This window comes from Oncorhynchus gorbuscha, linkage group LG24 (genome assembly GCF_021184085.1).
Source record: "Oncorhynchus gorbuscha isolate QuinsamMale2020 ecotype Even-year linkage group LG24, OgorEven_v1.0, whole genome shotgun sequence".
Lineage (NCBI taxonomy): Eukaryota > Metazoa > Chordata > Actinopteri > Salmoniformes > Salmonidae > Oncorhynchus > Oncorhynchus gorbuscha.
In genome coordinates this window covers 50,269,578-50,296,881 of record NC_060196.1, presented here as the reverse complement: position 1 = coordinate 50,296,881, position 27,304 = coordinate 50,269,578, and the positions used below count along the sequence as shown (strand labels likewise).

Sequence of the window (27,304 nt, the reverse complement as noted above, 5' to 3'; positions counted from 1 at the left end):
TCGCCTCACTGTGCGTGCAGATGCACTCACACCTGCCTGCTGCCATTCCTGACCAAGCTCTGTACTGGTGGTGCCCCGATCCAGCAGCTGAATCAACTTTAGGAGATGGTCCTGGCGATTGCTGGACTTTCTAGGGCGCCCTGATTCCTTCTTCACAACAATTGAACCGCTCTCCTTGAAGTTCTTGATGATCCGATAAATGGTTGATTTAGGTGCAATCTTACTGGCAGCAATATCTTTGCCTGTGAAGCCCTTTTTGTGCAAAGCAATGATGATGGCAAGTGTTTCCTTGCAGGTAACCATGGTTGACAGAGGAAGAACAATGATTCAAATCACCACCCTCCTTTTGAAGCTTCCAGTCTGTTATTCGAACTCAATCAGCATGACAGAGTGATCTCCAGCCTTGTCCTAGTCAACACTCACACATGTGTTAACGAGAGAATCACTGACATGATGTCAGCTCGTCCTTTTGTGGCAGGGCTGAAATGCAGTGGAATTTTTGGGGGGGATTCAATTGCATGGCAAAGATGTACTTTGCAAATAATTGCTATTAACCTGATCACTCTTCATAACATTCTGGAGTATATGCAAATTGCCATCATACAAACTGAGGCAGCAGACTTTGTGAAAATGAATATTTGTGTCATTCTCAAAACTTTTGGCCACGACTGTACATACTTCTCTTACTGTACCTGCTGTGCCTACCTACTGTAATAATGTACCTCTGCCTACCTACTGTATTTATCTACTGTACCTATTGTATCTACCTACTTCATTTATTACTACACCTACTGTCTCTACCCACTGTAATAACCTACTGTACCTCCCTACTGTATCTATATACTGTACCTACCTACTGTACCTACTTCCCCTACTGTACCTACCTGCTTGCCTACCTAACTGCCTGGCTGCCTTGCCTACCTGCCTTACCTACCTTCCTACCTTGCATACCTAGCCTGCCTTCCTTGTCTACCTACCTGCCCTGCTGACCTGTGTGTACAGTAGGCCAGCCTACTAGCTACAAACATCAATACAAAATCATCCATCCAATATGAATAATTAATGTATTAAAACCTCTTAAGGATCTTCCCCCTTTTTCCCCCAATTTTCGTCTAAAATGACATACCCAAGTCTAACTGCCTGTAGCTCAGGCCCTGAAGCAAGGATATGCATATTCTTGGTACCATTTGAAAGGAAACACTTTGAAGTTTGTGGAAATGTGAAGGGAATGTAGGAGAATATAACGCATTAGATCTGGAAAAAGGTAATACAAAGAAAAAAATCAACCGTTTACATTTTCTTTTGTCCCATCATCTTTGAGAAAGGCCATAATGTATTATTCCAGTTCAGTTACAATTTAGATTTTGGCCACTGGATGGCAGCAGTGTATGTGCAAAGTTTTAGACTGATACAATGAACTATTGTATTTCTGTTCAAACTTTTGTATCAAGACTGCCCAAATGTGCCTAATTTGTTTATTAATAACTTTTCATGTTCAAAACTGTGCACTTTCCACAAACAAGAGCATGGTATTATTTCACTGTAATAGCTACTGTAAATTTGACAGTGCAGTTAGATTAACAAGAATTTAAGCTTTCTGCCAAAATCTGATCTAAGTACTGGGAAATGTTCTTATTACTTACAACCTCATGCTAATCGCATTAGCCTACGTTAGCTCAACCGTCCCGCAGGGGACCAACTCCTGAATAAGTTTTTAAAACTAAATGGCAGCCATTCGGTGATTGTGGATCTTCATGGTAGTTTGCAGGTCTTTTGTATAATGTACGAGATTGGTTTATCAGTGATCTTTTTTTTTTCAAATACAACATACCCGGAAATGACAGCTGTTTCTTCTTCCTGTGAATGGTATTAGCCAGTGGTCAAATTGAGTAAAAGAAATGTACATTTGGTTGGTAACGTTACAACTCATTTGTTGTCGCACGGTGTTAACATGGCTTGAATTAAATACATTTAATGCATTTTGGTTGATCCATCTTCCCCTGGATTTCGACAAGTTGTAAAATAAAGACGGCCTTGGAAAGAGCGCGCGCGGATAATTGCGGGCTGTGCGTGTGACATCACACGTATCCATTACTAGCTCTTCTCCGCATTGCTCGGGTTTGTATTTAGGGGGATGGGGCCGTGCAGAGGATGATAGAGCTCTCATGGTGTTGTACTTTACTTCTTGGCTAAATCCTTCCACTTCCTAACCGAGCCACCCACATTGTTTTATATATAGTACCAATTCACGTATGTATTTTGGCGACGTTTGACCGGAGAAAAGTGGAGTATCCGTACGACCACCGCTGAAAAACTACAAAATGTATTCTAGTGGAGCTGCTGGAGGTAAATTGTGCATTGCTAGTTAGCAAGACGGCTAACTATAAGGGTGCTGATTTGTATGTCGTTGGTATCTCCAATCATTTGCATGATGGTTTGTTTTCATTTTGTAACATTGTTCGCCAACCTCAATATAATTTCAGAATAACATTTCGTCCTAGTTAGCTAGATCTTGTTAGCAATCATTGCCACCGTTTTCCCGGCCTGTTGTTACTGTAGCTTTTAGCTATGCACGTTGACCTGGCTAATGATAACTGGAAGTCGATTAACTTGTTGTTCAAGTCCAATCCTAAAGTAAGATTAATTTGGGCAAATTAGCGAACAATTACTTTGAACAAGTTCTACAAAGAATTCGACGTTAGCTAGCTCGGATGAACACATTGTTTGCTAACTAGCTAGGTTAGTCATCTTCCCTTAGCCAACCGCGGCTTGTTAGCCTTTTCAAATGTTAGCTAGCTAGCTGGTTTGCATGCTGACCTGCTAACACTATTTAGCTACTTTTTAGTCCTCGCTTGTTGTGACTAGTTATATTTTCGAGGCTGTTTGAAAAAAAGTTATTCTCTAGCCTCTTGTTTAACTAGATAAACGTTACTATTATGGGGACCAGTCAACTTGCTATGAATTAATCAAACTTCGTTAATTTCGTTATGCATCCGTTGCTAAGTTATTGTTAGTGAGTTGATATTGGTAATGAGTTGAAACTAGCTATTAGTGACTTGAAACTAGCTAATAGATTATCCTAGTAGTAGCATATTGTTAATTCATCCTAGGTTTTTCAAAGTGGAGCAAGTTTGGGTGAATTTAAAATTGACTAGAAAATAAAATTGCACCACTGATATGTCTGTTGACTAACTCTTTTTTTGGTTGATTATGTCCTACCCTCCACTTATTGAAAATGATAGTGACAAGTTTCAAGAAGATGAGTGTTTTAGGAGTGGCCAGACTTCCAGATTGCTTGTGTGTGCTTGTTGATAAGGGAGCAGAAAAATCGCCCAGCAGTTGTAGCTACATGACCCTGTTCTAAGGCTGATAAGAGGGCAAGGCATTTAGAAATAAACTAACTATGCAGGAATAAAAATGTACATGAAGAATGACGTGACATGGTTTCCTTTGGACATTTTCAAAAGGAGTAATATCTAAGAATATTACAAAACATTTTGATCCATTCAGCCTTCATTTGACTCATTGTGAGACATGTCAATTGACCACCCCTTTCTTCTTCTCTAGCTGCTGAGATGCTTGAACCACCTCACTCCTCGGGGTCAATTGGCTCTGGTAAGCTTCTTTCACACCAGTATAAGTCTAGCACTATGTTTGTACCGCCAGCCCACTATACCCCATAGCATACATTTTGTTTTCTCCTGTCCCACGGACTGCTGTAATTTAAATGTCTTGATTCTGCCACGCAAATTCGGAATCAATTGGATGAAAAGTGTTTACCAGCAAGAAAGAACAGTAGACTGCACTGAAGCACTAGGCATATATTTTCCAATGCACTGATTTGCATCTTACAATATGTCCTGAATATCAGACCCCTGAAATCCCCTCTTATACTAAATATTACAGCAGATATTCAGACATTCTGATTTGAAATGGAGATAAATCTTATACTAGTTCACTCTTCATAGGCTTAGCTAGCTGAGAGAACAAATATCCACTGGGAAAAGTCAGCACAAGGAAAGACTGCATTTTTCTGATAAACTTTCCTGGTATTTTTCCCTGCCACATTAACAATGTCTTAATCATGCGTTAAGACTCACAAGGACATTCCACTTGTTCTCTTCAGTGACTTATTGGACATGACAGTTTGTACTGTATAGCTAGCTAGTGTGCATTGTTAAAGTCAAAAGGGAGTTATGGGGATTCAAAGAGCTGGAGAACAGAGATAAGATGTCAAAAGGGAGTATGTTCAGACATGTTCCTCCATGACCTCAAGGCCCCAGACCAAAGATGCCTGTTCGCAAACGAACAGTCAAACTCGGCCAGGGCTCACCAACCAAATAGTTCAAGCATGGCAGCAAAATGTATTGAGCATCTATTCACATTCTAGAAAATAATATTTCACTTTCAAGTGTGTAAGAACAATCTTGTGAGTTACCCTAATGTAGCCTGGTCCCAGGTCTGTTTGTTGTCTTTCCAACCCATGACCATGATCATAGGAGTTGGTAAAACTTTTCAAAGTTCTGGGACCAGGCTAAACAACCTGTTTTGTATGTGCAGTTATTAACTTGTTTCTTTGTTTGCTTCCTACCCCTGACCCCTCTGATCCAGATCCCCCGTCTCCCCCAGTGCCAGAGTATGTGTTCAAACCCCCCTCGCGGCCAGACTTTGGCACCATGGGCAGGACAATCAAACTGCAGGCCAACTTCTTTGAGATGGAGATCCCCAAACTGGAGGTCTACCACTACGACATTGACATCAAGCCAGAGAAATGCCCCAGAAGGGTCAACCGGTATGGAGCCGTTTTAATTGGTTTACAGGCTTTCACCTGAGCGAAATAACTAGTAGGCTATTGTCTAGTTAATGACGTTTTGTACTGTATTGATAAAGTCTAACACGCTCCATTTGTGTTCTCAGGGAAATTGTGGAGCACATGGTACAGCACTTTAAAACGCAGATCTTTGGGGATCGAAAGCCAGTGTATGACGGGAGGAAGAATCTCTACACAGCCACGCCCTTACCTATAGGCAGGGAAAAAGTAAGTCTCCCCGTCTGACCAGAGGTGTCTTGTTATGTGAAGGCCCCTATGTTTTGGGACAGCTGTGATTACATGCAATGTAAATGTGATATTGTGTACACTTAGTGGCCAGTTTATTAGGCACACCTATCTAGTACTGTGTCACAACCCCTTTTGCCTCCAGAACAGCACAAATTCTTCGGGGCATGGAAACCATTCCCCACACATTACACCACCAGCCTGTCCCATTGATACCAGGCAGGATGGGGCCATGGATTCATGCTGCTTATGCCAAATCCTGACTCTGCCATCAGCATAACGTCCAGTGTTGGCTATCGCGTGCCAACTGGAGCCACTTCCCCTTGTTTTTAACTGATAGGAGTAGAACCCGGTGTGGTTGTCTGCTGCAATAGCCCATCCATGACAAGGACTGACGAGTTGTGTGCTTTGAGATGTGGCCCGCCTGTATGATTCTTGCCATTCTTCAACCTCTCATCGGTTAGCTGTTTGCGCCCACAGGACTGCTGCTGACTGGATGTTTTTTTTTGTTTGTCGCACCACTATCGTGCGCAAGAAGGGAGCCGGCCAGCTTCTGCGACCCGAACTGGCGTACCTGCTACCAATGATCATACCACGCTCAGTCTCTTGGGTCACTCGATTGGCCCATTCTAACGTTTAATCGTACAGTAAAAGGATGCCTGTTTGCTGGCTTTGTAGAAGCGAACCGTTTTCGTGAACTTGGTGGTGTACCTAAATAAACAGGCCTCTGAGTGTAAATTACATCCATAATATTGGTTTCCATCTTGTGTATAGACTACTTTTCACACATCTTGGGGTATACAGTAACATCAAAGTATTTGCCCCCTTCCTGATGTTCTCTATTTTTGATACTGAATGTTATCAGTTCTTCAACTGACACCTAAATATCAGATAAAGGGAATCTGAGTGAACAAATAACACAATTACATGTTTATTTCATAAATAAAGTTATGTAACACGCAATGCCCCGGTGTAAAAAACTAATGGCCCCCTTACACTCAATAACTGGTTGTGCAACCTTTAGTTGCAATGACTCCAACCAAATGCTTCCTGTAGTTGTTAATCAGTTTCTCACATCACTGGAGGAATTTTGGCCCAGTCTTCTATGCAGAACTGCTTTAACTCCGCAACCTTCATGGGTTTTCAAGCATGAAATGCTCGTTTCAAGTTATGCCACATCTCAATTGGGATTAGGTCTGGACTTTGACTAGAACATTTCAAATTTGTTGCTTTTGAATCATTTTCATATTGAGATGATTGTGTGTTGGATGATTTGTATTGCTGCATAACCCAGCTGCACTTCAGCTCACAGATGGATGGCCTAACTTTCTCCTGTAGAGTTTTCGGATGCAGCCTATTTTAAACCCACCAGAACACCTGTGTCCCCAAACAGGTGGAGCTGGAGGTGACCATCCCAGGCGAGGGGAAAGACCGGAACTTCAAAGTGGCCATAAAGTGGGTGTCCTGCGTCAGTCTGCAAACTCTTCAAGAAGCCCTGTCTGGACGACTGCCAAACATCCCCTTTGAGACCATTCAGGCCCTGGATGTGGTCATGAGACATTTGCCCTCTATGAGGTCAGTGTTTTCCCCTTTAGAACAATCAGTATCATTTTGGTATGTAATATTGGTATTTAATGGTGGTATTTAGTTACAGCACATACATAGTTATCAAACAAATGTTCTCGTGCAAATGGACTTGATCAAACCAGTAAATGGGTCCATACACCTAATATGTCCCTCTATCCCAAGATGTTTCTTCTATCTTTCCTTCAAACATGGTCACAAATTCACAAATCGCAGTTTTCTTTGTTCCCACCAAAGCCTTACAATCCCCATTCACTTCTAGTATATTTCTCCCTGTGGGTTATGCAAATTCCTCTCTCCTTGTCTATTTGTAAAGCCACTTGCAGTTGAGATATTAATCACATTTTCCTCCCACCCTCTTCCAACAGGTACACCCCCGTTGGACGTTCTTTCTTCACCCCTTCAGAGGGATGCTCCAACCCCCTGGGTGGGGGCAGGGAGGTCTGGTTTGGGTTCCACCAATCGGTTAGGCCTTCCCTGTGGAAGATGATGCTAAACATTGACGGTAGGTTTCACTCTGCAAATGGCTGTAAGGAATGTACCATTTGGAACACAACCAAAGTGTCAGACTAGAGTATGTCTCTGTGTGACTGGAAGAAGGATAGTACTGGGAATCTCATTCCATGGTAGGTTTCAGTCTGTAAATAAGTGACGTTGATTAAGCTCTCCCTAAAGTGCTGATTTGGGTGGAGCTTGTACTTTTGTAGTGATGCCATTGGTCCTAAAAGTGTAAACCCACTGCTAAAATGAGTCCAAACTACCATAATGGCAAGTTACAGTATGTATCTGGAAGGAGGATAGGCCTGAATCTGTGCTGTGCTTGGTGTTTTGTTTTTGCAGTGTCGGCCACTGCCTTCTACAAGGCCCAGCCTGTGATTGAGTTCATGTGTGAGGTTTTGGATTTCAAAAGTATCGAAGAACAACAGAAACCCTTAACCGACTCCCAGAGAGTAAAGTTTACCAAGGAAATCAAAGGTAATCATTCATTACCAGGTAATCAATAGTTGCGTTGGGTTGGTTGTTTTGTCTGTCTGAGTGGAAATATTTGAAAATACTTATATCCAAACAATTCTGTACTATAACATATAAATGTTGCTATGCTGCATGCATCTTTGTGTATTGACTTAAAATCGTAATCTGACTTGAAATCAGAGTAGAATGTGATAAAATGGGAAACTGTTGTTGTCCACAGAATATGTGAATCTGACCATTGTCTTGTTGTGATTCTCAGGTCTGAAGGTAGAGATCACTCACTGTGGTCAGATGAAACGGAAGTACAGAGTATGTAATGTTACCAGAAGACCGGCCAGCCACCAGACGTAAGAAAGAACACCCTAAAATATTCACAACAGCCTCAATTCCTTTAGTTTCCAGTGATGTAAACATGACTGGTTTGTTTAGGGATGTGATAGAAACAAACCTAATATTAACATGTTTTACACATCATTAATGCGCATGTTAGGAGCAGATCCCAATCAAGTTAAACAGAAATCCCCACTTGGTCTTGGATTTCTTTGAAAATCCATTTAACCTTTTTTCTTTTTGGTTCGCTCATCTGTTTGACCTCAGGTTTCCACTGCAGCAGGAGAATGGCCAGACCATAGAATGCACAGTAGCGCAGTACTTCAAAGACAAGTACAAACTCATACTGCGCTACCCCCACCTCCCCTGTCTACAGGTCGGACAGGAGCAGAAACACACCTACCTCCCCCTCGAGGTCAGTCAGCAGTCTCCCCTTTACAACTTGTTGATGGTTTACTGCTGGGTTTAAGTTGTTACAAAGAATGAGGACCCGGGTGGTATTACAGAATCCCTGCTTTACCATTACTTCAACAGACTATGCACAAGAGTATGTTTTAGTAATTTAGCAGACACACTTATCCAGAGCGACTTACAGTAGTGAGTGCGTACGTTTTCGTTTTGGTCCCGCGTGAGAATCGAACCCACGACCCTGGCGTTGCAAGCGCCATGCTCTACCAACTGAGCCACACGGGACATCATCGTGTCAGGTAGCTCAGAAGTGTATTAAAACCTGCCACACTTCCTTTGAATCAGCTGTTTTTTCCTAGGAGAAAAGACATGCACACATTTAAACATGATATGCTTCTCATCCATTTATCTAGAAAATGCATTGAACAAATAGGTTTTCAGCCACTTTACACATTTATAAATGTAATTTGCCTGACGTGTGAGTGGAGGAGTCTCATTTCATACAAGTGCATTTGTTTCCTCTCCTTTATTATCTTTGGCCCCTTTCAAAAGGAGGCAAGGAAAGAACTGAGGATTTAGCTTAACCAATTGACAATTTCCATGCAAGACTATTCTCCGGCTGAGGCCTTCGTGATGCGTCCCTGGGGTTAGTAATAAAGCTGTGTTGCAATGCATGTGTCTAGGTCTGTAACATAGTGGCTGGCCAGCGGTGCATCAAGAAGCTGACCGACAATCAAACATCCACTATGATCCGTGCCACAGCCCGATCGGCACCTGACCGTCAGGAAGAGATCAGCAAACTGGTAAAGAGACTTAACTGACTTGGGAGAGTAAACTCAAGCACAGTGTCTTGAAAGCTACTTTTATGAACTTGAAATGATCTATTAGGATGTACATTGACTCTGAACGGCTGTGATTTAACTATTGATGGCCTGACCATATGTGAATGTTTTCATTCAGACTGTGTGTGTGTGTGTGTATGTGTATAGATGTATGTGTGTGTGTGTGTATATATATATATATATATAAGTGATTTATTATATTTTTGCAGACTTTTGCTTCACTACATTCCTAAAGAAAATACACCATACATTTTCCCTGACACCCAAAAGTACTCACACTTTGACAGGAAAATGGTCCAATTGACACACTTATCAAGAGAAGGTCCTTGGTTATCTACTGCCTCTGAACTGGAGGACTCAACTAAACACGTGCTTCATTTGTAAATTATGTCTGAGTGTTGGTGTGCCCCTAGCTATCTGCCAATATATTTAAAAAATAAATTGTGCATTTTAGCAATTCCATTTACTTTTGATACTTAGGTATATTTAAAACCAAATACTTTTAGGCTTTTACTCAAGTAGTATTTTACTGGATGACTTTTATGAGTCATTTTCTATTTGAGTACTTTCTCCACAACTGTATATAAACACTCTGAATTATTACCACTAAACCTTTTTCTCTCTTTTCAGATGAGAAGTGCCAACTTTAACAATGATCCTTACGTGCGTGAGTTTGGGGTGATGGTGAGGGATGAGATGACCGAGGTGAACGGCAGAGTCCTCCAGGCCCCATCCATCCTCTACGGAGGGCGGGTAGGTTTCTCTTATTTAAGATGGGTTGGGTTAATCCTGGTGCTGGAAACCCAAAGGGGTACACATGATTGTTTTTGTACTAACAAGTACACAACTGATTCAAATGATCAACTACTCACCAAGCTTTTAATCAGGTGTGTAGTGCTAAGGCAAAAACCTGACATTATAAAAACTGCACTGATGAACAACAGTTCTTTACGTATATTATGGAAACTTCGATCACTCCAAATAACTAAGTTACGTCACTTGTATTTTGAATCAGCCTTCTAATGTGAAACATCCCATTTAAGCCCGGTGTACACAACCCAATTTTGGCCCTGATTTTTAGCTGTCCCAGCGACTAAATCCCCATGTCGTTGCCTACTCTGTGTATCACCAACGCAGATTTAATGTGACTACCACTAGTATGCGTCTGTACTTGCCTTTAGCCAAAGTGCACAAGCAATGTTGTTTAAATTCAAATGATGACTAGACATTTCAACTCTGTATGGCAAGTGTGAATGTCTGACTCAAAAAGTTTGAGGCTTGCTTTGAGCCACAGCACGTTGGAGCTACGTTTAATCTAATCACATTGTTTTGGCAAGACATCGTGATATCAAATCCTCACCGACCAAGTGATGTCTTGCAGGGTGACCTCAGTCTGTGCCACATCACTTAGTCTTGCACCACTATGTTGGCAACACAAACAAAATCTACAGAAATGCCAGTTTAATGCGAGGCTCAGTGATGTTAGGATTTTGACTCATGTAGTGTACAGCTGGCTTAATTTGTCCCATTCAGACAACTATTTGTCTCTGACCCTTATCTCGTCTTCCTTTTACTCAAGCAGAATAAAGCAATAGCAACTCCCATCCAGGGAGTGTGGGACATGAGGAACAAGCAGTTCCACACTGGCATAGAGATCAAGGTGTGGGCCATCGCCTGCTTCGCCCCACAGAGACAGTGTACTGAACTCCTGCTTAAGTAAGAACCGCTGCTGCCAGGAGCCCTTAGGAGCCTCAATAACCATCGGGGGGGGGGGGGGGGTGTTTATAATTGGGATGTTTTTTTTTTAAGTTAAAGTATTTTTGAAACTTTCTTCTGTGTTAGCCTGCTTATGATTTCAATCTACACAATATTTTTGGAATCCAATAAAGAGTTAAGAGGACACTTGTATTGTGTTTTTGTACCTTCTAACCTGTTTCTCTCTCAGGGCGTTCACAGACCAGCTGCGTAAGATCTCTCGCGACGCGGGGATGCCCATCCAGGGCCAACCCTGTTTCTGTAAGTACGCTCAGGGGGCGGACAGCGTGGAGCCCATGTTCAAACACCTGAAGTACACCTACCAGGGCCTGCAGCTGGTGGTGGTCATCCTGCCTGGGAAGACACCAGTCTATGGTGAGGAAACTATACTGTACAAAAATATAAACGCAACAATTTTCACGGTACAGTTCATATGAGGAAATCAGTCAATTTAAATAATTAATTGGGCCCTAATCTATGGATTTCACACGACTGGGAATACAGATTTGCACATGTTGGTCACAGATACCTTAAAAAAAATGCATCTCTAAAATGCAATTGTGTTCATTGTCTCTAGTTAATGCTTGCCCATACCATAACCCCACTACCACCATGGGGCACTTTGTTCACAACGTTGACATCAGCAAAACGCTCGTTGTTAGTATGAAACGCCCCCCCCCCCACACACACACACATGGTCTGCGGTTGTGAGGACGTACTGCCAAATTCTCAAAACCGACGGAGGTGGCTTATGGTAGAGAAATAAACATTGAGTTATCTGGCAACAGCTCAGGTGGACATTCCTGCAGTCAACATGCCAATGGCATGCTCCCTCAACTTGAGACATCTGGCATTGTTATGTGACACAACTGCACATTTTAGTGGCCTTCTATTGTCCCCAGCACAAGCTGCACCTGTGTAAGGATCATGTTTAATCACCTTGATATATCACACCTGTCAGGTGGATGGATTATCTAGGCAAAGGAGAAATGATCATTAACAGATGTAAAAAATATTTGTGGCCAAAATTTGAGATAAATAAGCTTTTTCTTCTGGGATCAAGCTTTTTTCTTCTGGGATCACTTCAGCTCATGAGACATGGGCCAAAATTTCACATTTAGTGTTGTATATGTTCCTAAGTTAATGAATGTCACTGTTTATAACTGCCTCTAAATCCTATTGGTTCAGTTAGTGCTGTGCTCTATATGCTGTTCTGGATTATTTAGTGGATTATATGTTCAACTGTATGAAAGCAAATTTCACATGATCTTTCTACCTTACACTTTGACATTTTAGTCATTTAGCAGGCACTCTTATCCAAAGCGACTTAAATTAGTGCATTCATAAACCAATTCAGAATTCATTGCAAAACACAAACTAGCTGTATATCTCTCCTGTTGTGCTGACATAGCCTTTCTCCCTCCCCTGCTTCTCTGTGGGCTAGCTGAGGTGAAGCGTGTTGGTGACACGGTGCTGGGCATGGCCACCCAGTGTGTCCAGGTCAAGAATGTTCAGAAAACCACTCCCCAGACCCTCTCTAACCTCTGCCTGAAGATCAACGTCAAGCTGGGCGGGGTCAACAACATCCTCCTCCCACAGGGCAGGTCAGTGCAGAACCTCTCATTGTCATCGCTATGAATACTTGCTGGTTTACTGTTAATGTCTAACAGTATTGTACTCTGCATTCGGTTCAAATGTATAAACCTGGGCCTCCCGGGTGGTGCAGTTGTCTAGGGCACTGCAGTGCTAGTTGTGCCACCAAAGAATCTGGGTTCGCGCCCAGGCTCTGTCACAGCCGGCCGCGACCAGGGGGTCCGTGGGGCGACGCACAATTGGCCTAGCGTCGTCTGGGTTAGGGAGGGTTTGGCCGGTAGGGATATCCTTGTCTCATCGCGCAATAGCGACTCCCGGGCACAGTGCACGCTAACCAGGTGCAGTGTTTCCTCCGACACATTGGTACGGCTGGCTTCCGGGTTAGATGTGCGCTGTGTTTAGAATCAGTGCGGCTTGGTTGGGTTTCGGAGGACGCATGGCTTTCGACCTTCGTCTCTCCCGAGCCCGTACGGGAGTTGTAGTGATGAGACAAATGGTAACTAGAGACGGATAGTAACTACTGACAATTGGATACCAGTCTACTCATTCTACACGCTATAAGTGAAAAGTCAAGTCAGTCTCATCCAGCCATCCATGTATATGTCCGTTCTTCTGTTCACACATCTTCTCTGTGATGATGGCACTGGTTAATCTTGTGAGTGTCTGTTCTTTCCAGGCCCCTGGTGTTCCTGCAGCCAGTCATCTTCCTGGGTGCTGATGTCACTCACCCTCCTGCTGGAGATGGGAAGAAACCCTCCATCGCTGCAGTAAGTCAGACAGAGCAGACGCTCCACAGGACCTTGTCACCTACCAGGGACTAGGGGTGCATCTCAATAGTCTACAGTAGTTTATTTTACCCACAGAACCATGTTTCTGCTAGGGAGTAGGGGTGCAATAGTCTACAGTGGGGGGAAACTGAGGGAATCAATAGCCTACCACTCCACCTTGCTCACTGACCAGCTTTGACCTGACTTTCAAAACAGCCAAAAAATAAATGATCTTAAGTGTGCTCTGTGCTTCCTCTGGGATGTGCATCCTCTGGGATGCGCTTCCTCCTGATGAATCCCTACATGACCTATCCATCTACATCTGACCTATTCCTCTAGTGAAAATCCTGATGTGTATGTTGTATATTGTCCTGATCACATCCCTGTTCCTCTTTTCTAGGTGGTGGGGAGCATGGACGCCCACCCCAGCCGCTACTGTGCCACGGTGCGGGTGCAGCAGCATCGCCAGGACATCATCCAGGACCTGGCCACAATGGTCAGAGAGCTGCTCATCCAGTTCTATAAGTCCACCCGCTTCAAGCCCACCCGGATAATCTACTACCGCGACGGCATATCTGAGGGCCAGTTCAACCAGGTTAGACTTGAGGTAGACTTGAGGAAATAGGATTTCAATTCAATTGCATGATCTGTAATTGTACTGTACTGGTTGTGAGTAAAGGATTTTCTGCCATTTAAAAAAAAAAAAATATATGTTTTCTGTTTCTATTGGTTACTGTCCCAATTTACTTCTGAATGCCTAGTCTTTGTTTTACTGAGATCATATCAGGTATTTCCGATTTATAAAACGTTTTAACCAAAAAGAAAGTTAAAACGTTTATTTTTATCCCAGTTGTGTTTCTGTTTCTATTAGAACCGTTCCAATTCTGAATTGCCCTCTTATCATTTCCCCCCCAGATTTGTATTGTGACGTGTGGGAGTTGCTGTTTATAAACTGTAGCTGTCGTTTTGGGTTTTGTCCAGGTGCTCCAACATGAGTTACTGGCAATCCGTGAGGCCTGCATCAAACTGGAGAAGGACTACCAGCCCGGTATCACCTTCGTGGTGGTGCAGAAGAGACACCACACTCGACTGTTCTGCATGGACAGAAACGAGAGGGTTCGACATCTCTCCAATTCATACTGACCACTATTATTACTGTAAAAGAAACTTCTATGAAATGCCTACATCGTGATATTATATTATTCCTAATGTGTTTTGTTCAGGTTGGTAAGAGTGGCAACATCCCTGCAGGCACCACAGTGGACACCAAAATCACTCACCCATCGGAGTTTGACTTCTACCTGTGTAGCCATGCTGGCATTCAGGTAGGGACCAGCCAAATGGCTAGGGTACAATTTCTGACACAACCCAGGACACTGTAGAGCTAGCAAGTGGAGAAGAGACTATTCTGGAAGAGAGCCTACCTCCAGCTTTACTAATACTAAACTCAGCAAAAAAAGAAACCTCCCCTTTTCAGGACCCTGTCTTTCAAATATAATTTGTAAAAATCCAATTAACTTTGCAGATGTTCACTGTAAACACTGTTTCCCATGCTTGTTCAATGAACCATAAACAATTAATGAACATGCACCTGTGGAACGGTCGTTAAGACACTAACAGCTTATAGACGGTAGGCAATTAACGTCAGTTAAGAACTTAGGACACTAAAAAGGCCTTTCTACTGACTCTGGAAAAACACAAAGAAAGATGCCCAGGGTCCCTGCTCATCTGCGTGAACATGCCTTAGGCATGCTGCAAGGAGGCATGAGGACTGCAGATGTGTCCAGGGCAATAAATTACAATGTCCGTACTGTGAGACGCCTAAGACAGCGCTACAGGACGAACAGCTGATCGTCCTCGCAGTGGCAGACCACGTGTAACAACACCTGCACAGGATCGGTACATCCGAACATCACACCTGCGGGACAGGTACAGGATGGCAACAACTGCCTGAGTTACACCAGGAACGCACAATCCCTCCATCAGTGCTCAGACTGTCCGCAAAAGGCTGAGAGAGGCTGGACTGAGGGCTTGTAGGCCTGTTGTAAGGCAGGTCCTCTCCAGACCTCACCGGCAACAACGTAGTCTATGGGCACAAACCCATCGTCGTTGGACCAGACAGGCCTGGCAAAAAGTGCTCTTCACTGATGAGTTGCGATTTGGTCTCACCAGGGGTGATTGTTGGATTCGTGTTTATTGTCGAAGGCGTTACACCGAGGCCTGTACTTTGGAGCGGGATTCATTTGGAGGTTGGGGTGGAGGGTCCGTCATGGTCTGGGCCGTGTGTCACAGCATCATCGGACTGAGCTTGTCCTTGCAGGCAATCTCAATGCTGTGCGTTACAGGGAAGACATCCTCAGTGGTCTGCCTTGGCCAGTAAAGAGCCCGGATCTCAATCCCATTAAGCACGCCTGGGACCTGTTGTATTGGAGGGTGAGGGCTAGGGCCATTACCCCCCAGAAATGTCTGGGAACTTGCAGGTGCTTTGGTGGAAGAGTGGGGCAACATCTCACAGCAAGAACTGGCAAATCTGGTGCAGTCCATGAGGAGATGCACTGCAGTACTTAATGCAGCTGGTGGCCACACCAGATACTAACTGTTACTTAAACGCAGTTGACATTGAGAGGACGTTTCTTTTTTTGCTGAGTTTATGTGCTTCTGAGACCTACATGTAGTTTCACTGCTCTAAATGTTTTTATATTTGGGATGTTTAACATTTATAGACTGTTATACTTTGGTTGTAGTAGAGCTAAATGACATGCATTACCACTAAACATGATTTAATAATGGTAATACCCTTCCCCAGGGGACCAGCCGGCCGTCCCATTACCACGTGCTGTGGGACGACAACCATTTCACCTCGGACGAGCTGCAGGTGCTAACCTACCAGCTGTGTCACACCTATGTGCGCTGCACCCGCTCCGTGTCCATCCCTGCACCAGCCTACTACGCCCACCTGGTGGCATTCCGTGCCCGTTACCACCTGGTGGATAAGGAGCATGACAGGTAAGAGACCACGTCTGATGTTGACCATGGCCCTGTTCTGATAACCTATTCAAAATATGTCCTTATTTCCATCGTATTGCTGTACCATTCAAACTGTGACAGGTTAGTGATTACCAGGAAGTGATGAAGGAGAATAAAAAAACAATTGGGACTGAATAATTCGAACTCTTCCCATTGTAATCATTCTAGTGCGGAGGGCAGTCACACGTCGGGACAGAGCAATGGGCGTGACCAGCAGGCTTTGGCCAAGGCAGTTCAGATCCACCAGGACACACTGCGCACTATGTACTTCGCCTGAAGCACCCGGGGCGGGCATTGGTGAGACAGACCCAACAGGGAAGAAGCCCTCTCTCCTCCCACCTAACCCCCTTACTGTATCAGGTGTGGGCGTTAAGTGGGTTTTGTTGTCTTGTCTCTCCCTGCCAGTAAGGGGGAATGATACCAAACAAATTAGGGAGTTTTTTTTTTCTCTCCAAAATGTCCACAATTATTTTCAAACATGCGTACAAAACTGCTTTCTCCCCCCCCTTCCTGGCCTATCCCTGGTCATTATTAGGCAGTACGATGTAAAATGATTCCTCAGAAATGGGTTGTGGTGGAGTGGACTCCTTTATTTTACATGTTGTACATTAGTTTGTATTTGTAAATGTGGGGGAGAGATTTGTATTACTTTTCTTTACACTGACAGTTGGAAATGCTTGTATCAAACTAAGGGGCGGTATCATCACACTTTGGTGGTGTTTAGACACTATACAGTTTTCTGAAGGGGTCTCCAGGGTTGAAAGGAGGTGGGGATATCAAAGACGAGAACGGTCCGATAGGTTTATAATCATTCTTACTCTTCACAACTTTATTTATCAGCCAATCAAAGCAAAGTGCACTGACCAGGACTTAAGTACACAAGTACTTAACATCTTATCTTTTCGTTTGTATGTACTATGAATTTAACAGGCTTGGATACAGTACCAGCCTCAAGAGTATTTGTCCTCCAACACTGGTGACCAACACGTTTTTATGCTGCATCTGATGACCGCTAAGCAAGTAATTTTTGTATTAGATTTTCATTAGACTTTGAAACTGTTAACACTTGTTTTTTATCAAGACTTATACAAATTAATAATATGAAATTGTAACGACAGCAATTTTTGCTGCCTTGCCTTTTACTTGGACTGGGTTGTTTTGTCAATCTATGGCCAGTGTGGCCAGCGAATAGATTTACTAATAGAATGGGACTGGTTCCCAACAGACACCTTTTGTGTTCTCTGAGCCACATTACATGTGAAGACATCTACATTGGGGGGGTCAAGTCTCTTGAAATGAAATCTGTTGTCTCGTTTTAGTGTCCCCCTTATTTTCATGCAATCTATTTTAAGAATTTGTGCGTAGATGACTTACACGTTCGATTAAAGCATTTGGATATTGTTAACCCTATCTAGTTTTCTTTATGGTTTTATGGCAGCGAAATGGGTTTCTCCCGACTGGGGGGGGGGGGTGTAGTTGTAATGCTGTCATCTTGTAGTACAGTTGATGTATGAATCTGTATAGTGGAGTGAAGCCTGTGATGTCAATGTCACATGTGTAGGTACTGGACTGAAGATGAGGTGGGGTTCTATTGGGGGAGAAAAGATTCCAGAGACTGCTAGATATTTTCTTTGTTATTCCTCTAAAAAAGGGAGCAATTATGCTATTCTACTAGTCGAGCAAAGTTGTACTTTTATTTTTATTTTTACGCAAGTAGTTTAATTGTGGGCTTTGTATCATAGCCTCATGGGATATAGGGTATATTTTGAATACGCTTTTAGAAGAGAATGCTAAAATGATAGAAGGAATTTTTCAACGATTGTCCGGTATGTAGTTATAAAGAATATTAAAAACAAAAAAAATATTAAAAACAAAAAAGTTTATGCAGAGCTTGCATGAAGAAATTGTAATGCCTTCCAAAATGTTTTTTATTCCTTTTTCTGTTCTCCTTAGTAATGACATTTTAGCGGGTTTTTTCATATAGCTTAGATTGGCTGGCTTTTATCTCGCTCTTTTCTAACTATGCATTGTTTTTAACCAAGAGATTTTTAGCAGTGACCTTTCCCAAATATGAATTTAGGACATTTGTAGAGTAGTAGCTTTTTTGTTGCTTGGTGCGTTTTTAATAGCATTTGTAGTGCTTCTTCCCTAGACCTTTGTAATGGTATGGGGGGTTGTGTTGTCATTTGTATTGTATATTTGATAGCACAAAAAATTTGGTGTATACTTTGTAGAACACACATCACTCTTCTTAGCCAAACAAGATTACACATTTTCTACAAAATTCATGTCCTAAAGAAACTGAAGCACAAGATAACATTTTTAATTCCAGGTGCTCGACTTTCTCTTTCACTAATGTCACCTTAAATCTCAATAGACTTGTCCAGGATGCTCTTCACTTGCCATAAGTATGGTAATAGATGCTGAAGTGGTTTTGAATACTTTTTTCTCTCTCTACCTTAATGACATACATTTCTCATTACCTTCAAAGTCATCCGAAGTCCGACTGACTGTTTGTGGAGCATTCTTAGAAATGAAGTACTTGATATTTACTTGTTTGTTTTTTTCCTTTTTCTTTGTTGGTCTCGCGATTTGTAAATTTTGATGCATTTTTGATAGTGAACATAAATTCCATTGATTGGTCATGCCAAGCAGGAGACCCGGACATACATTATGTGCAATTGTGTTGAAATGGCTGTGTGTTCTACCTCTTGTTACCTGTTCAAGTGTTATGGTAACGTCACACTGTTGGTCATTTCTTCATAATTACACAGGATGTTATATCTGGTTGTCATGTGTTTAAACCTTTGTCATGTATGACAGTCAGTTCACCTGTGTTCTGTAGTCATAGTTCTTGTGTGGGATCTTAAATCTTGTTCAAGATGTTTCCAAAACAAACAAAGTGATTTGAGAGCAAATTATTTGATCGTAACAAGCTTTTTATTTTAATTGTTTTGTGCGCCAATGCATTAATGTTTAGCACCTCCTTGCATATCTTTGGAGATGGATGGAGTTGCCTAACAGACTGCGTTGTAAACATGTTGATAAAGCCAAGGCTAATAACAATTCAGCTGCTCACCCACAATTTGATGATTAGTATTGTACATTGACATTTTTCTTTTAAGCTATTTGCCTAATACTTTAGAATATGCAACATGTACTGCTCTGCTCCCATAGATACACATGGGGTACATAGAAAGGCATCTCCCATGTTGCTTTAATTGGGTTCATTGAATGAAATATTGTTTTTGGAATGCGTTGTCTTAGCTCCCCTCATTGTTGTCTCACATTTGATTCATATTCTGTTACAGGTAACCCAACATGGCAGGTTTTAGTTAATACAGTTCCAGTAGACATGATTGATAACATGAGTTGTTGTTGCTGTGTTAACTAATCAAGTATGGCTTGTTGTAGGGTGCACTGGTCAAAACAGCATGTTTGCTTGTCCATTGAATTGTGAACATTCTCCTTTCAATGTGGCTAAAGCTCAACTTTTCATACTACCTTTTTTTCATCCGTTTTCCCTCCCCGAAGTCTGCCTCGCCTTTTGTTCACCCTAAACTTGTTTCTTGGGAGATGTGGTCTTGTTACTGCTTATTTGTGTTTTAAGTTACTTATTTATACACAGCACCTTGGATTATACCAGACCTGTACAGCATTGCTTTTCCTGAAAATATCCAAAACATTTGATGTTATTTTGCACTAAAATAAAAACCCTTTTGGAGCTGTAGTATAGTCACTAGTTTATTGTCTGAGAGAAAATGAGACCAGATCAGCTGGTGAAATGATGCATAATGAGTCTCAATACCAGGCTAGTTTGTCTGAGACCATACCAAGTCATTGCATTGACAACTGGTCCCAGGTTACACACAATCAAATTGTATTGGTCACATACACGTGTTTAGCAGATGTTGTAGGAAATGCTTGTTTGTGCAGTAATATCTAACCATTTCCCAACGTATACCCAATACACACATCTAAGTAAGGAACGGGATTAAGAATGTGTACATATACAGACGAGCAATGTCAGTGGCATAGACTATGATGCAGTATATACAAATGAGATGAGTAATACAACATCTGTAAACTTGAATAAAGTGGCCAGTGAGTTCAAGTCTGTGTGTATATAGGTAGAAGACTCTATGCTAGTGATGGCACACTAAGCCAGACATTCAGATGGTTACACCTAGGCCTGTTTGTCGAGAGGGTTTCTCCCAGCCAGCATGACGTCATCGTCAGATAAATAACTGCCACTGGGTTGTCATTGAATCCCCATAGAAAAGTTGAGGGAAAACCATATGCAAAACAATAGTCAAAACTGACATTTATCTTACCATGTATTAGGATGATGGGTAGACGTCTGGTAGTTGGAACGTTCTCATTGTATATCTTATTGGTTGTGTAAATGTGTAGCTATAGTCTGATGCCAAAGTTGTGTGTGTGGAAAAAGGGTCCAGCAAGTTGTTGGTTTAATGTGTATTACCTGCGTTGTTGTGGTCGCCAGAATTAGAGAAGTCTGAGGCATCAAAGAATGTGGCAGAATTAGTAGCATATCCGTATGTAGGAGTTGACTGCACACCTTTTTTGATCGGAGAACACCTTGCTATATTTAAGCAATAAGGCACCTTGGGGGTTTGTGGTATACGGCCAATAAACCACAGCTAAGGGCTGTTCTTAGGCGCAACGTATTGCGGAGTGCCTGGACACCGCTCTTAGCCAAGGTATATTGGCCATATACCACAAACCCCCGAGGTGCCTTATTGCTACTGGTTACCAAGGGGCGGCAGGTGGTTAGAGCGTTGGGCCAGTAACCGAAAGGTTGCTGGATCGAATCCCCGAGCTGACAAAGTAAAAAGCTGTCGTCTGCCCTTGGGCAAGAAAGTTAACACACTGTTCCCTGGTAGGCCGTCATTGTTAATAAGAATTTGACATTAACTGACTTGCCTAGTTACAGGTTACATTTAAAACCAACATAATTAGTGCAGTAAAAAATAAATTGTTGGCACACCCATGGTATATGGTCTGATATACTGTGGCTTTCAGCCAATCAGCATTCAGGGCTGAAACCACCCAGCTTTAAACGATTTAGTTTAAAGTCAAATCACGAATGTACGCAATTGAGATACAGTTGCCATAGGGAAGTCATCCGTAGATGGAATGTGTATTTGGTCTTGTACAAAATAACATTAAAATCATGCACAGACTATCTCAAGTTAGTAATTATTGCATGAAATCAAGACATGCATATGCATCGTGGGCCGTGAATAACAACTATGTTGATGGGGGTGTTTTCTTGTATTAGAAGGCATATCATGTTAATAGATAATTGGAACTGAACAGTAGCTTTACATTCTAGTCCCAAGCCCTTGCAGGGAAAGGTGCTCTTCATATAAGGCTGAGACTCCAAGTCCTATTAGAAAGTCTTTGTATTATCAATATTTATCATTAAATTGATGTTGAGCATTTGCCACCTGATTTTGTACTGTCTGAGTATTTGTGGAAAACAAATATTGATAACTAAATGTTATGAATAATAATAGTCTGTCTTATACATAAAATGACAATAGATCCAATATTTATCTTGATCATGCTTATTTGAGTCGTTGGAGTGTGTTTGCGTGGTATTTGAGATGGTTTAGCTTCTCCATTGCTTAGCTTTACCCTGTAGTAGTTTTCACTTGTATAGCTTTGATTTGGGCAGAACATTGTCTAGATGGGCTGAGTGGTAGTAGTATAGGCTGGCTTTTCTATCCTATCCAGCTAAGGTAATGGCTCCTGTATTACAGAGGAAAGTGAAAGCAAACAACGTAAATTACAAAGCGGGTGTTATCTGTGTTCAAACTATTTTAAACTGTGGGCAAACAAAAAAATATATAAAATTGGATGTGTGTACAGAAAGGCCGCTCTCCTTTACCCATCTTCCCTTGAAGGTCTACATTTGAAATAACATCCCTGTTTAGTAGAGTAACTTATTTTCTTAACTCAAATGTAACAATGAATGTAGTTATGGCCAGTGTATTTGTAATATTAAGTTGTATCCACCTGTAATTTATGCTTGTATCCATAACTTTTTTTCATGCATGCGCATTAGCTTCAGTCCACAAACCTTAAACTGATTGGCTCCTGAAAGTGGGATAAAGTCCAACTTCAGTCTGTTTTCATAAGTACTTTAGCATAAGCTTACATCACATATTGTCAAATAATTAATTCCCCTTCTGTCATCACATTGAATAGACATGAGTAAGAAACTGATTAGTCTCATACATCTTGTTCATCAGAAAGCAAAATGTTATCATTTAATAGTTGATTTCTTAAGTTACATTTGAAAGCTATCACGGGAACATTTAGACTTCTATAAAATAAAACAGTTTTGCTACATAGTGTCACACTAGTGCAAAGATCGGTCCGTTTGATCCTTTTCCTTTGTGATTTTTGGCTTATGCTCGTCTTGGTTCTGATATTCCACTACAGTGCACAGTTTTATGGAAAATGACTAATGCTGTCTCAGGCAACTAATCCAACATTTTAATTTTGTGTTGACACCTTGGAATGTCTGCAAATGTCAAAGTTTTTAAGATGCTTATGATCTCTAACATGACGTGATGCTGTCTCAGTGCCATGGCTTCAGCATGTCCTGCTGTGATGAGCGTCCCATATCTCAGTCTTCTCTCCCCCTTGAGTAAACGGCACGATTGTTTTCCAGTGTTCTTCGGTTGAGCTGATTCCAAGCACTAGGCCAGGATTGTCGTTATGCCAAGCTTGACCCCCTATGATCCTATTTAAAAAGAGAACAGAGCCTTCATAGCGCTTCACCAAACTAATGCCATATATGTGTGTTTAACATGCAGGACTGACATGGATATGTTATATCCTTCTGAAAGAATTGAGGGCTTCAGAATGACTTGGCTTTTTATATACCAACTTAGTAAACTACCTCAAAACGGTCTCGGGTGCTTGTGTTTATCCCTAATTTATGACGAAGACAAAAATCAATTGTAGTGACCAAACAACATAAGCCAATACTGTGTATTAGAGACATTATTTTACATCCCAAAAATGTATTACAGATTAACTTTACATACAAAAATAAAGTTCAAAGGACCAAATTTTGTAATTGCAGTTCAAGTCTCAATGTTATTATATATGCATGAGAGTCCTCTTAATTTTTATTTTATAACTGTAGTGATAACAAGAATAACCAATGAACCCTTAGCTAGCAGAAACTGAGTTGGGAGGAGTTCGCGTAGCAATATAAGCTGTAGTCATGACTGGATGATATATTGATGTGCCAATCGAATGGCTATTTATTCGTTCATCTAATCACTTACTATTCCTGCTATAAGTTTTTGGTAGTATTAAATATAAATAATGGGCTGCAGATGGAGGCTTGTCAATGGGATGATGTATGCAGAGCAATAACTACTGTCCAAGCTGAGGTTGTGATAGTAGTCCAAGCTGAGGTTGTGATAGTCGTCCAAGCTGAGGTTGTGATAGTAGTCCAAGCTGAGGTTGTGATAGTAGTCCAAGCTGAGGTTGTGATAGTAGTCCAAGCTGAGGTTGTGATAGTAGTCCAAGCTGAGGTTGTGATAGTAGTCCAAGCTGAGGTTGTGATAGTAGTCCAAGCTGAGGTTGTGATAGTAGTCCAAGCTGAGGTTGTGATAGTAGTCCAAGCTGAGGTTGTGATAGTAGTCCAAGCTGAGGTTGTGATAGTAGTCCAAGCTGAGGTTGTGATAGTAGTCCAAGCTGAGGTTGTGATAGTAGTCCAAGCTGAGGTTGTGATAGTAGTCCAAGCTGAGGTTGTGATAGTAGTCCAAGCTGAGGTTGTGATTTGCTTGACTAGGTGTAATGCAAGTCTCACCTAGTGAGCTACATGAACCCTGCCTTGTGATCTAGTCAACTACAGCAGGCCTCAGACTCGGTGGCGTCTTTAATTCAGCCTTTAAGAGATGGATGTCTGATAAATGGAATGTACTTGTAGCTTAGCAAACAAATGGTCCACAGTTAAAGCTTACTAAGTGTCTTCTGACACAATCTGCATCTTTAAGTGATTTTATCCAGTTCCGCAATAACACCGGCAAGGCTTTTATTTCATGTTGTTGCCCTTTACCAGTTTTAATTTGTTCTTACACCCAGAAAAAGGAAAATAACTATCAAACTATTAATTATCCACATTTGTAATGTTTTAGATGAGGCTAATATATGTATTTTTGCATGCTACATTTTACGAAGTGAATACATTTGAACTACACTTTCCTCAATGTTTTGTACATTGACATGATATACAGATGTAGCCTACTGGCATATTTCAGTCACTTAAGATAATCTGATAGCCCAATGGAAAGGTACAACAACAAGGTATGGAAATTAAATTCCAATTCTTGTCATTGTCATCTGATCTGAAAACATGTTTTTATGGTGTGTGCCTTTTTAGAGATTTATTTTCCACCAATCCTATTTGAGTTGCTCACCCATATTTGATTTACAGCACCACATAAAATAATGTCCACATTATCATGCAACCTTGAGTGAAGACGCTGCATAGAGTGATCAGTATTTGTGTTTTGCACTTTCGAAGCAGTTTAAAAAAATGCCCGCTTAAGGCTGGGCAGACAGAAAAATGTATAAAACACAAGGTATTTTATGCTATCAACATGAATAATATGACTGAAGAGCTTTTCTAAAAAGGTAAAGATATATCTATATATATTCACGAAGTACCTCATAAGCCTGACAAATGCTGCATTGACTTTTCTCATTTTTTATTTTGTCTTCATATTGTCCAATAAAATGTAAATATCCCCTTTAGGAGGTTTGATTGTCACAAGGCCGTGCATATGCCATGCAAAACCAGTTCACTGTCAAACATTTAAATGGTATTTTCTGAACCTGAAGCCAAAATAAATGGTTGTGTGAGATTGTGTCATGTATGCACTTTTCTTAAATACATTTATCATCATTCTAAATTGTAGCCACATACTTTCCATGTTTTGCTTGTTAGGATGCTGTGAGTTTCCAAAGAACCCCAAAAAATTGGTTTCAGTCAGGAATTCATGTCATTTTCCATCAACAAAACTATGGCGACTCAATACTGTTTGACGTGACCGTTGACTCCGGTATTGCCATGAGAGGGCTGTATCTGCAACTGTTTATCCTCCCTATCTTATTCCACACCTTTGTCTTAAGATAGCCTTAGAACTTCAAATGGAGTACCTTCTTCTAGTATATTTGACCTTAAAAGTACAAAATGATGCACTTGAATCCACACCTTGAGAAACCATGTCATGCATGCGCCATTGCCACATATCTACCTCCTATGAATGTAAGTGTCCTGAAGATTCAGTCACCTGATTTTAATTGGTTCTGTTACTCTTTTTTTAAATATTTTTTTTATGACAATCATCCTTGAATGATCAATTAAATATTTTTGAAAAGCCCTACACTTCCTTATGTCTTGCCTTTTCACAGTAAACACTATCCAGGACCTACCATTTCTGTTTTAACACATCAAGGATTTTTTTCTTTAAATGTCAATGTAAAGCGACCAAATGCTTTTTTGCAAAGGCAGAGTCCTGCACAGTACAGTGAACTCAAACCTCCCTTGCGTGTGATTGAGATTTTCAGAGTTTTCTCTACCACATGCTAAAACTGAATTTGCTGTCATATCTATCATGGAGAGATCTTTTTGGTGCTGGTTTATTGGTTCGATCCACTGCTAGCAGCTCCTCGTTGTCGAAAATGTCAGTTTTGATTTCTATTACTTTTTTTGTTAACAATTATGATTACAAACACGAGAGATGCTGTAAAGTCCTGATAGAAAATGTGAATGTTTCATTTAATATAGCTAACTCTGGCTTGACTGTAAATTGCATTAATTCATAAAAATATCAAGTTTCTTAAAGTTTTGTCTTTTACTATGTATATAAAGATTTGGTTAAAATGTGAATGGTTTAATCTTGTCCCTTGATGTACGTATGAATAACAGGTCATGGTTCTAGTAGGTGGACATTATAGATTCTGCAAGTTAATCATTTAGTGTGACACTTTTGGCTTCATGAACCACATGTTCCCAATGAAATAACTGTCCATCTTTAGCTGTTTTTGCCATTCCTATTTACTTATGTCAGTGCTAGACTTTTCCAAATACACCCCTTGCCGCCCTTTCTATTTTACTGCCAAAACAGCACTCCCTAAACACACACAGATGTCCATAAATCCCAATATGATTTAGTACTTGTATAAATGAGGTGCTATACTTTTTTATTTCAGCCATAAAGTCGATTTGGTTTTTATACTGCTCCCACAAGTACAGTAGTCTACACCTAGCAGTGTTTTTCTTTTCTCGAAATGGATCCGACTGTTGCATGTGCACCACCTATATTTGATTGTGCCGTTCAAGCCCAATCGAATGGAAGTAAAGACTGCCGATTTCCTAAAATACATGTGCTACGGAATATTGACACTGCTTGATTTAGAAGTATTTTGGGGTATACAATCAACTGACAAACTTTAATTTGGGGCCGACTTTTTCCCCATGTATTCTACTTGAGTCCATGTCAAATCTGCAGGACACAACCTGCGCACAATATCTCTTAAATCAACTTTCAGAAGATTTATTCATAGGACAAATTATTCGGTATTTTTTTATTATTAGTTAGCATCTAAAATTACAGCTGTCAGTACCACAAATAAATCAGATAAGTAAAAGGACCAATTTAAAAACTCATTTCATTTTATAAGCAAAATTACACTACAAAATCGCAGTCTGTTGGTATTCGACAAATTCATGGTGCTTTGCTTGTTCTTCGGCCTGGTGTCAGACTAGACGTAACAGAGTAAACGTAAATCCGAGATACTCTTACATAAGGCAGATGGTTACTCAAGGCAAACACAAATGTTGGGTGGGTGAGCCTATAACACGAACGTCTAGAAACCCAAAGGTTGAGAGTTCAAATCGGATCATGGACAATTTT

The 27,304-nt window shown here is 41.2% G+C and overlaps 1 protein-coding gene, 1 long non-coding RNA gene and 1 other non-coding gene across 8 annotated transcripts; 2 read left to right on the top strand and 1 right to left on the bottom strand.

Annotated features, from left to right (window-relative positions):
- Positions 1-1,878: 1,878 nt before the first annotated feature.
- On the top strand, positions 1,879-20,064 carry ago2 (argonaute RISC catalytic component 2). 6 transcript variants are annotated; one of them, XM_046327699.1, is made up of 20 exons: positions 1,879-2,346; positions 3,568-3,615; positions 4,612-4,792; positions 4,918-5,038; positions 6,450-6,631; positions 7,009-7,145; positions 7,481-7,633; positions 7,872-7,959; positions 8,210-8,357; positions 9,034-9,153; positions 9,823-9,945; positions 10,772-10,908; positions 11,138-11,322; positions 12,392-12,551; positions 13,217-13,307; positions 13,708-13,914; positions 14,289-14,423; positions 14,531-14,632; positions 16,114-16,313; positions 16,503-20,064. In XM_046327699.1, the coding sequence occupies exons 1-20, from the start codon at positions 2,322-2,324 to the stop codon at positions 16,609-16,611; spliced, it is 2,652 nt and encodes an 883-aa protein (XP_046183655.1). In that variant the 5' UTR covers positions 1,879-2,321; the 3' UTR covers positions 16,612-20,064. The 6 variants fall into 6 exon arrangements, with proteins under 6 accessions (XP_046183655.1, XP_046183652.1, XP_046183651.1 ...); XM_046327696.1 differs by having other exon boundaries at positions 4,597-4,792; positions 10,775-10,908; XM_046327695.1 differs by having other exon boundaries at positions 4,597-4,792.
- On the bottom strand, positions 8,563-8,636 carry trnaa-ugc. Its single transcript has one exon. It is a non-coding gene; the product is annotated as a tRNA-Ala (tRNA).
- Positions 20,065-21,067: 1,003 nt separating the features above from the next.
- Positions 21,068-26,277, top strand: LOC124013387. Its single transcript, XR_006834858.1, has 2 exons — positions 21,068-23,770; positions 23,819-26,277. It is a non-coding gene; the product is annotated as an uncharacterized LOC124013387 (long non-coding RNA).
- The last annotated feature ends 1,027 nt before the right edge of the window (positions 26,278-27,304 follow it).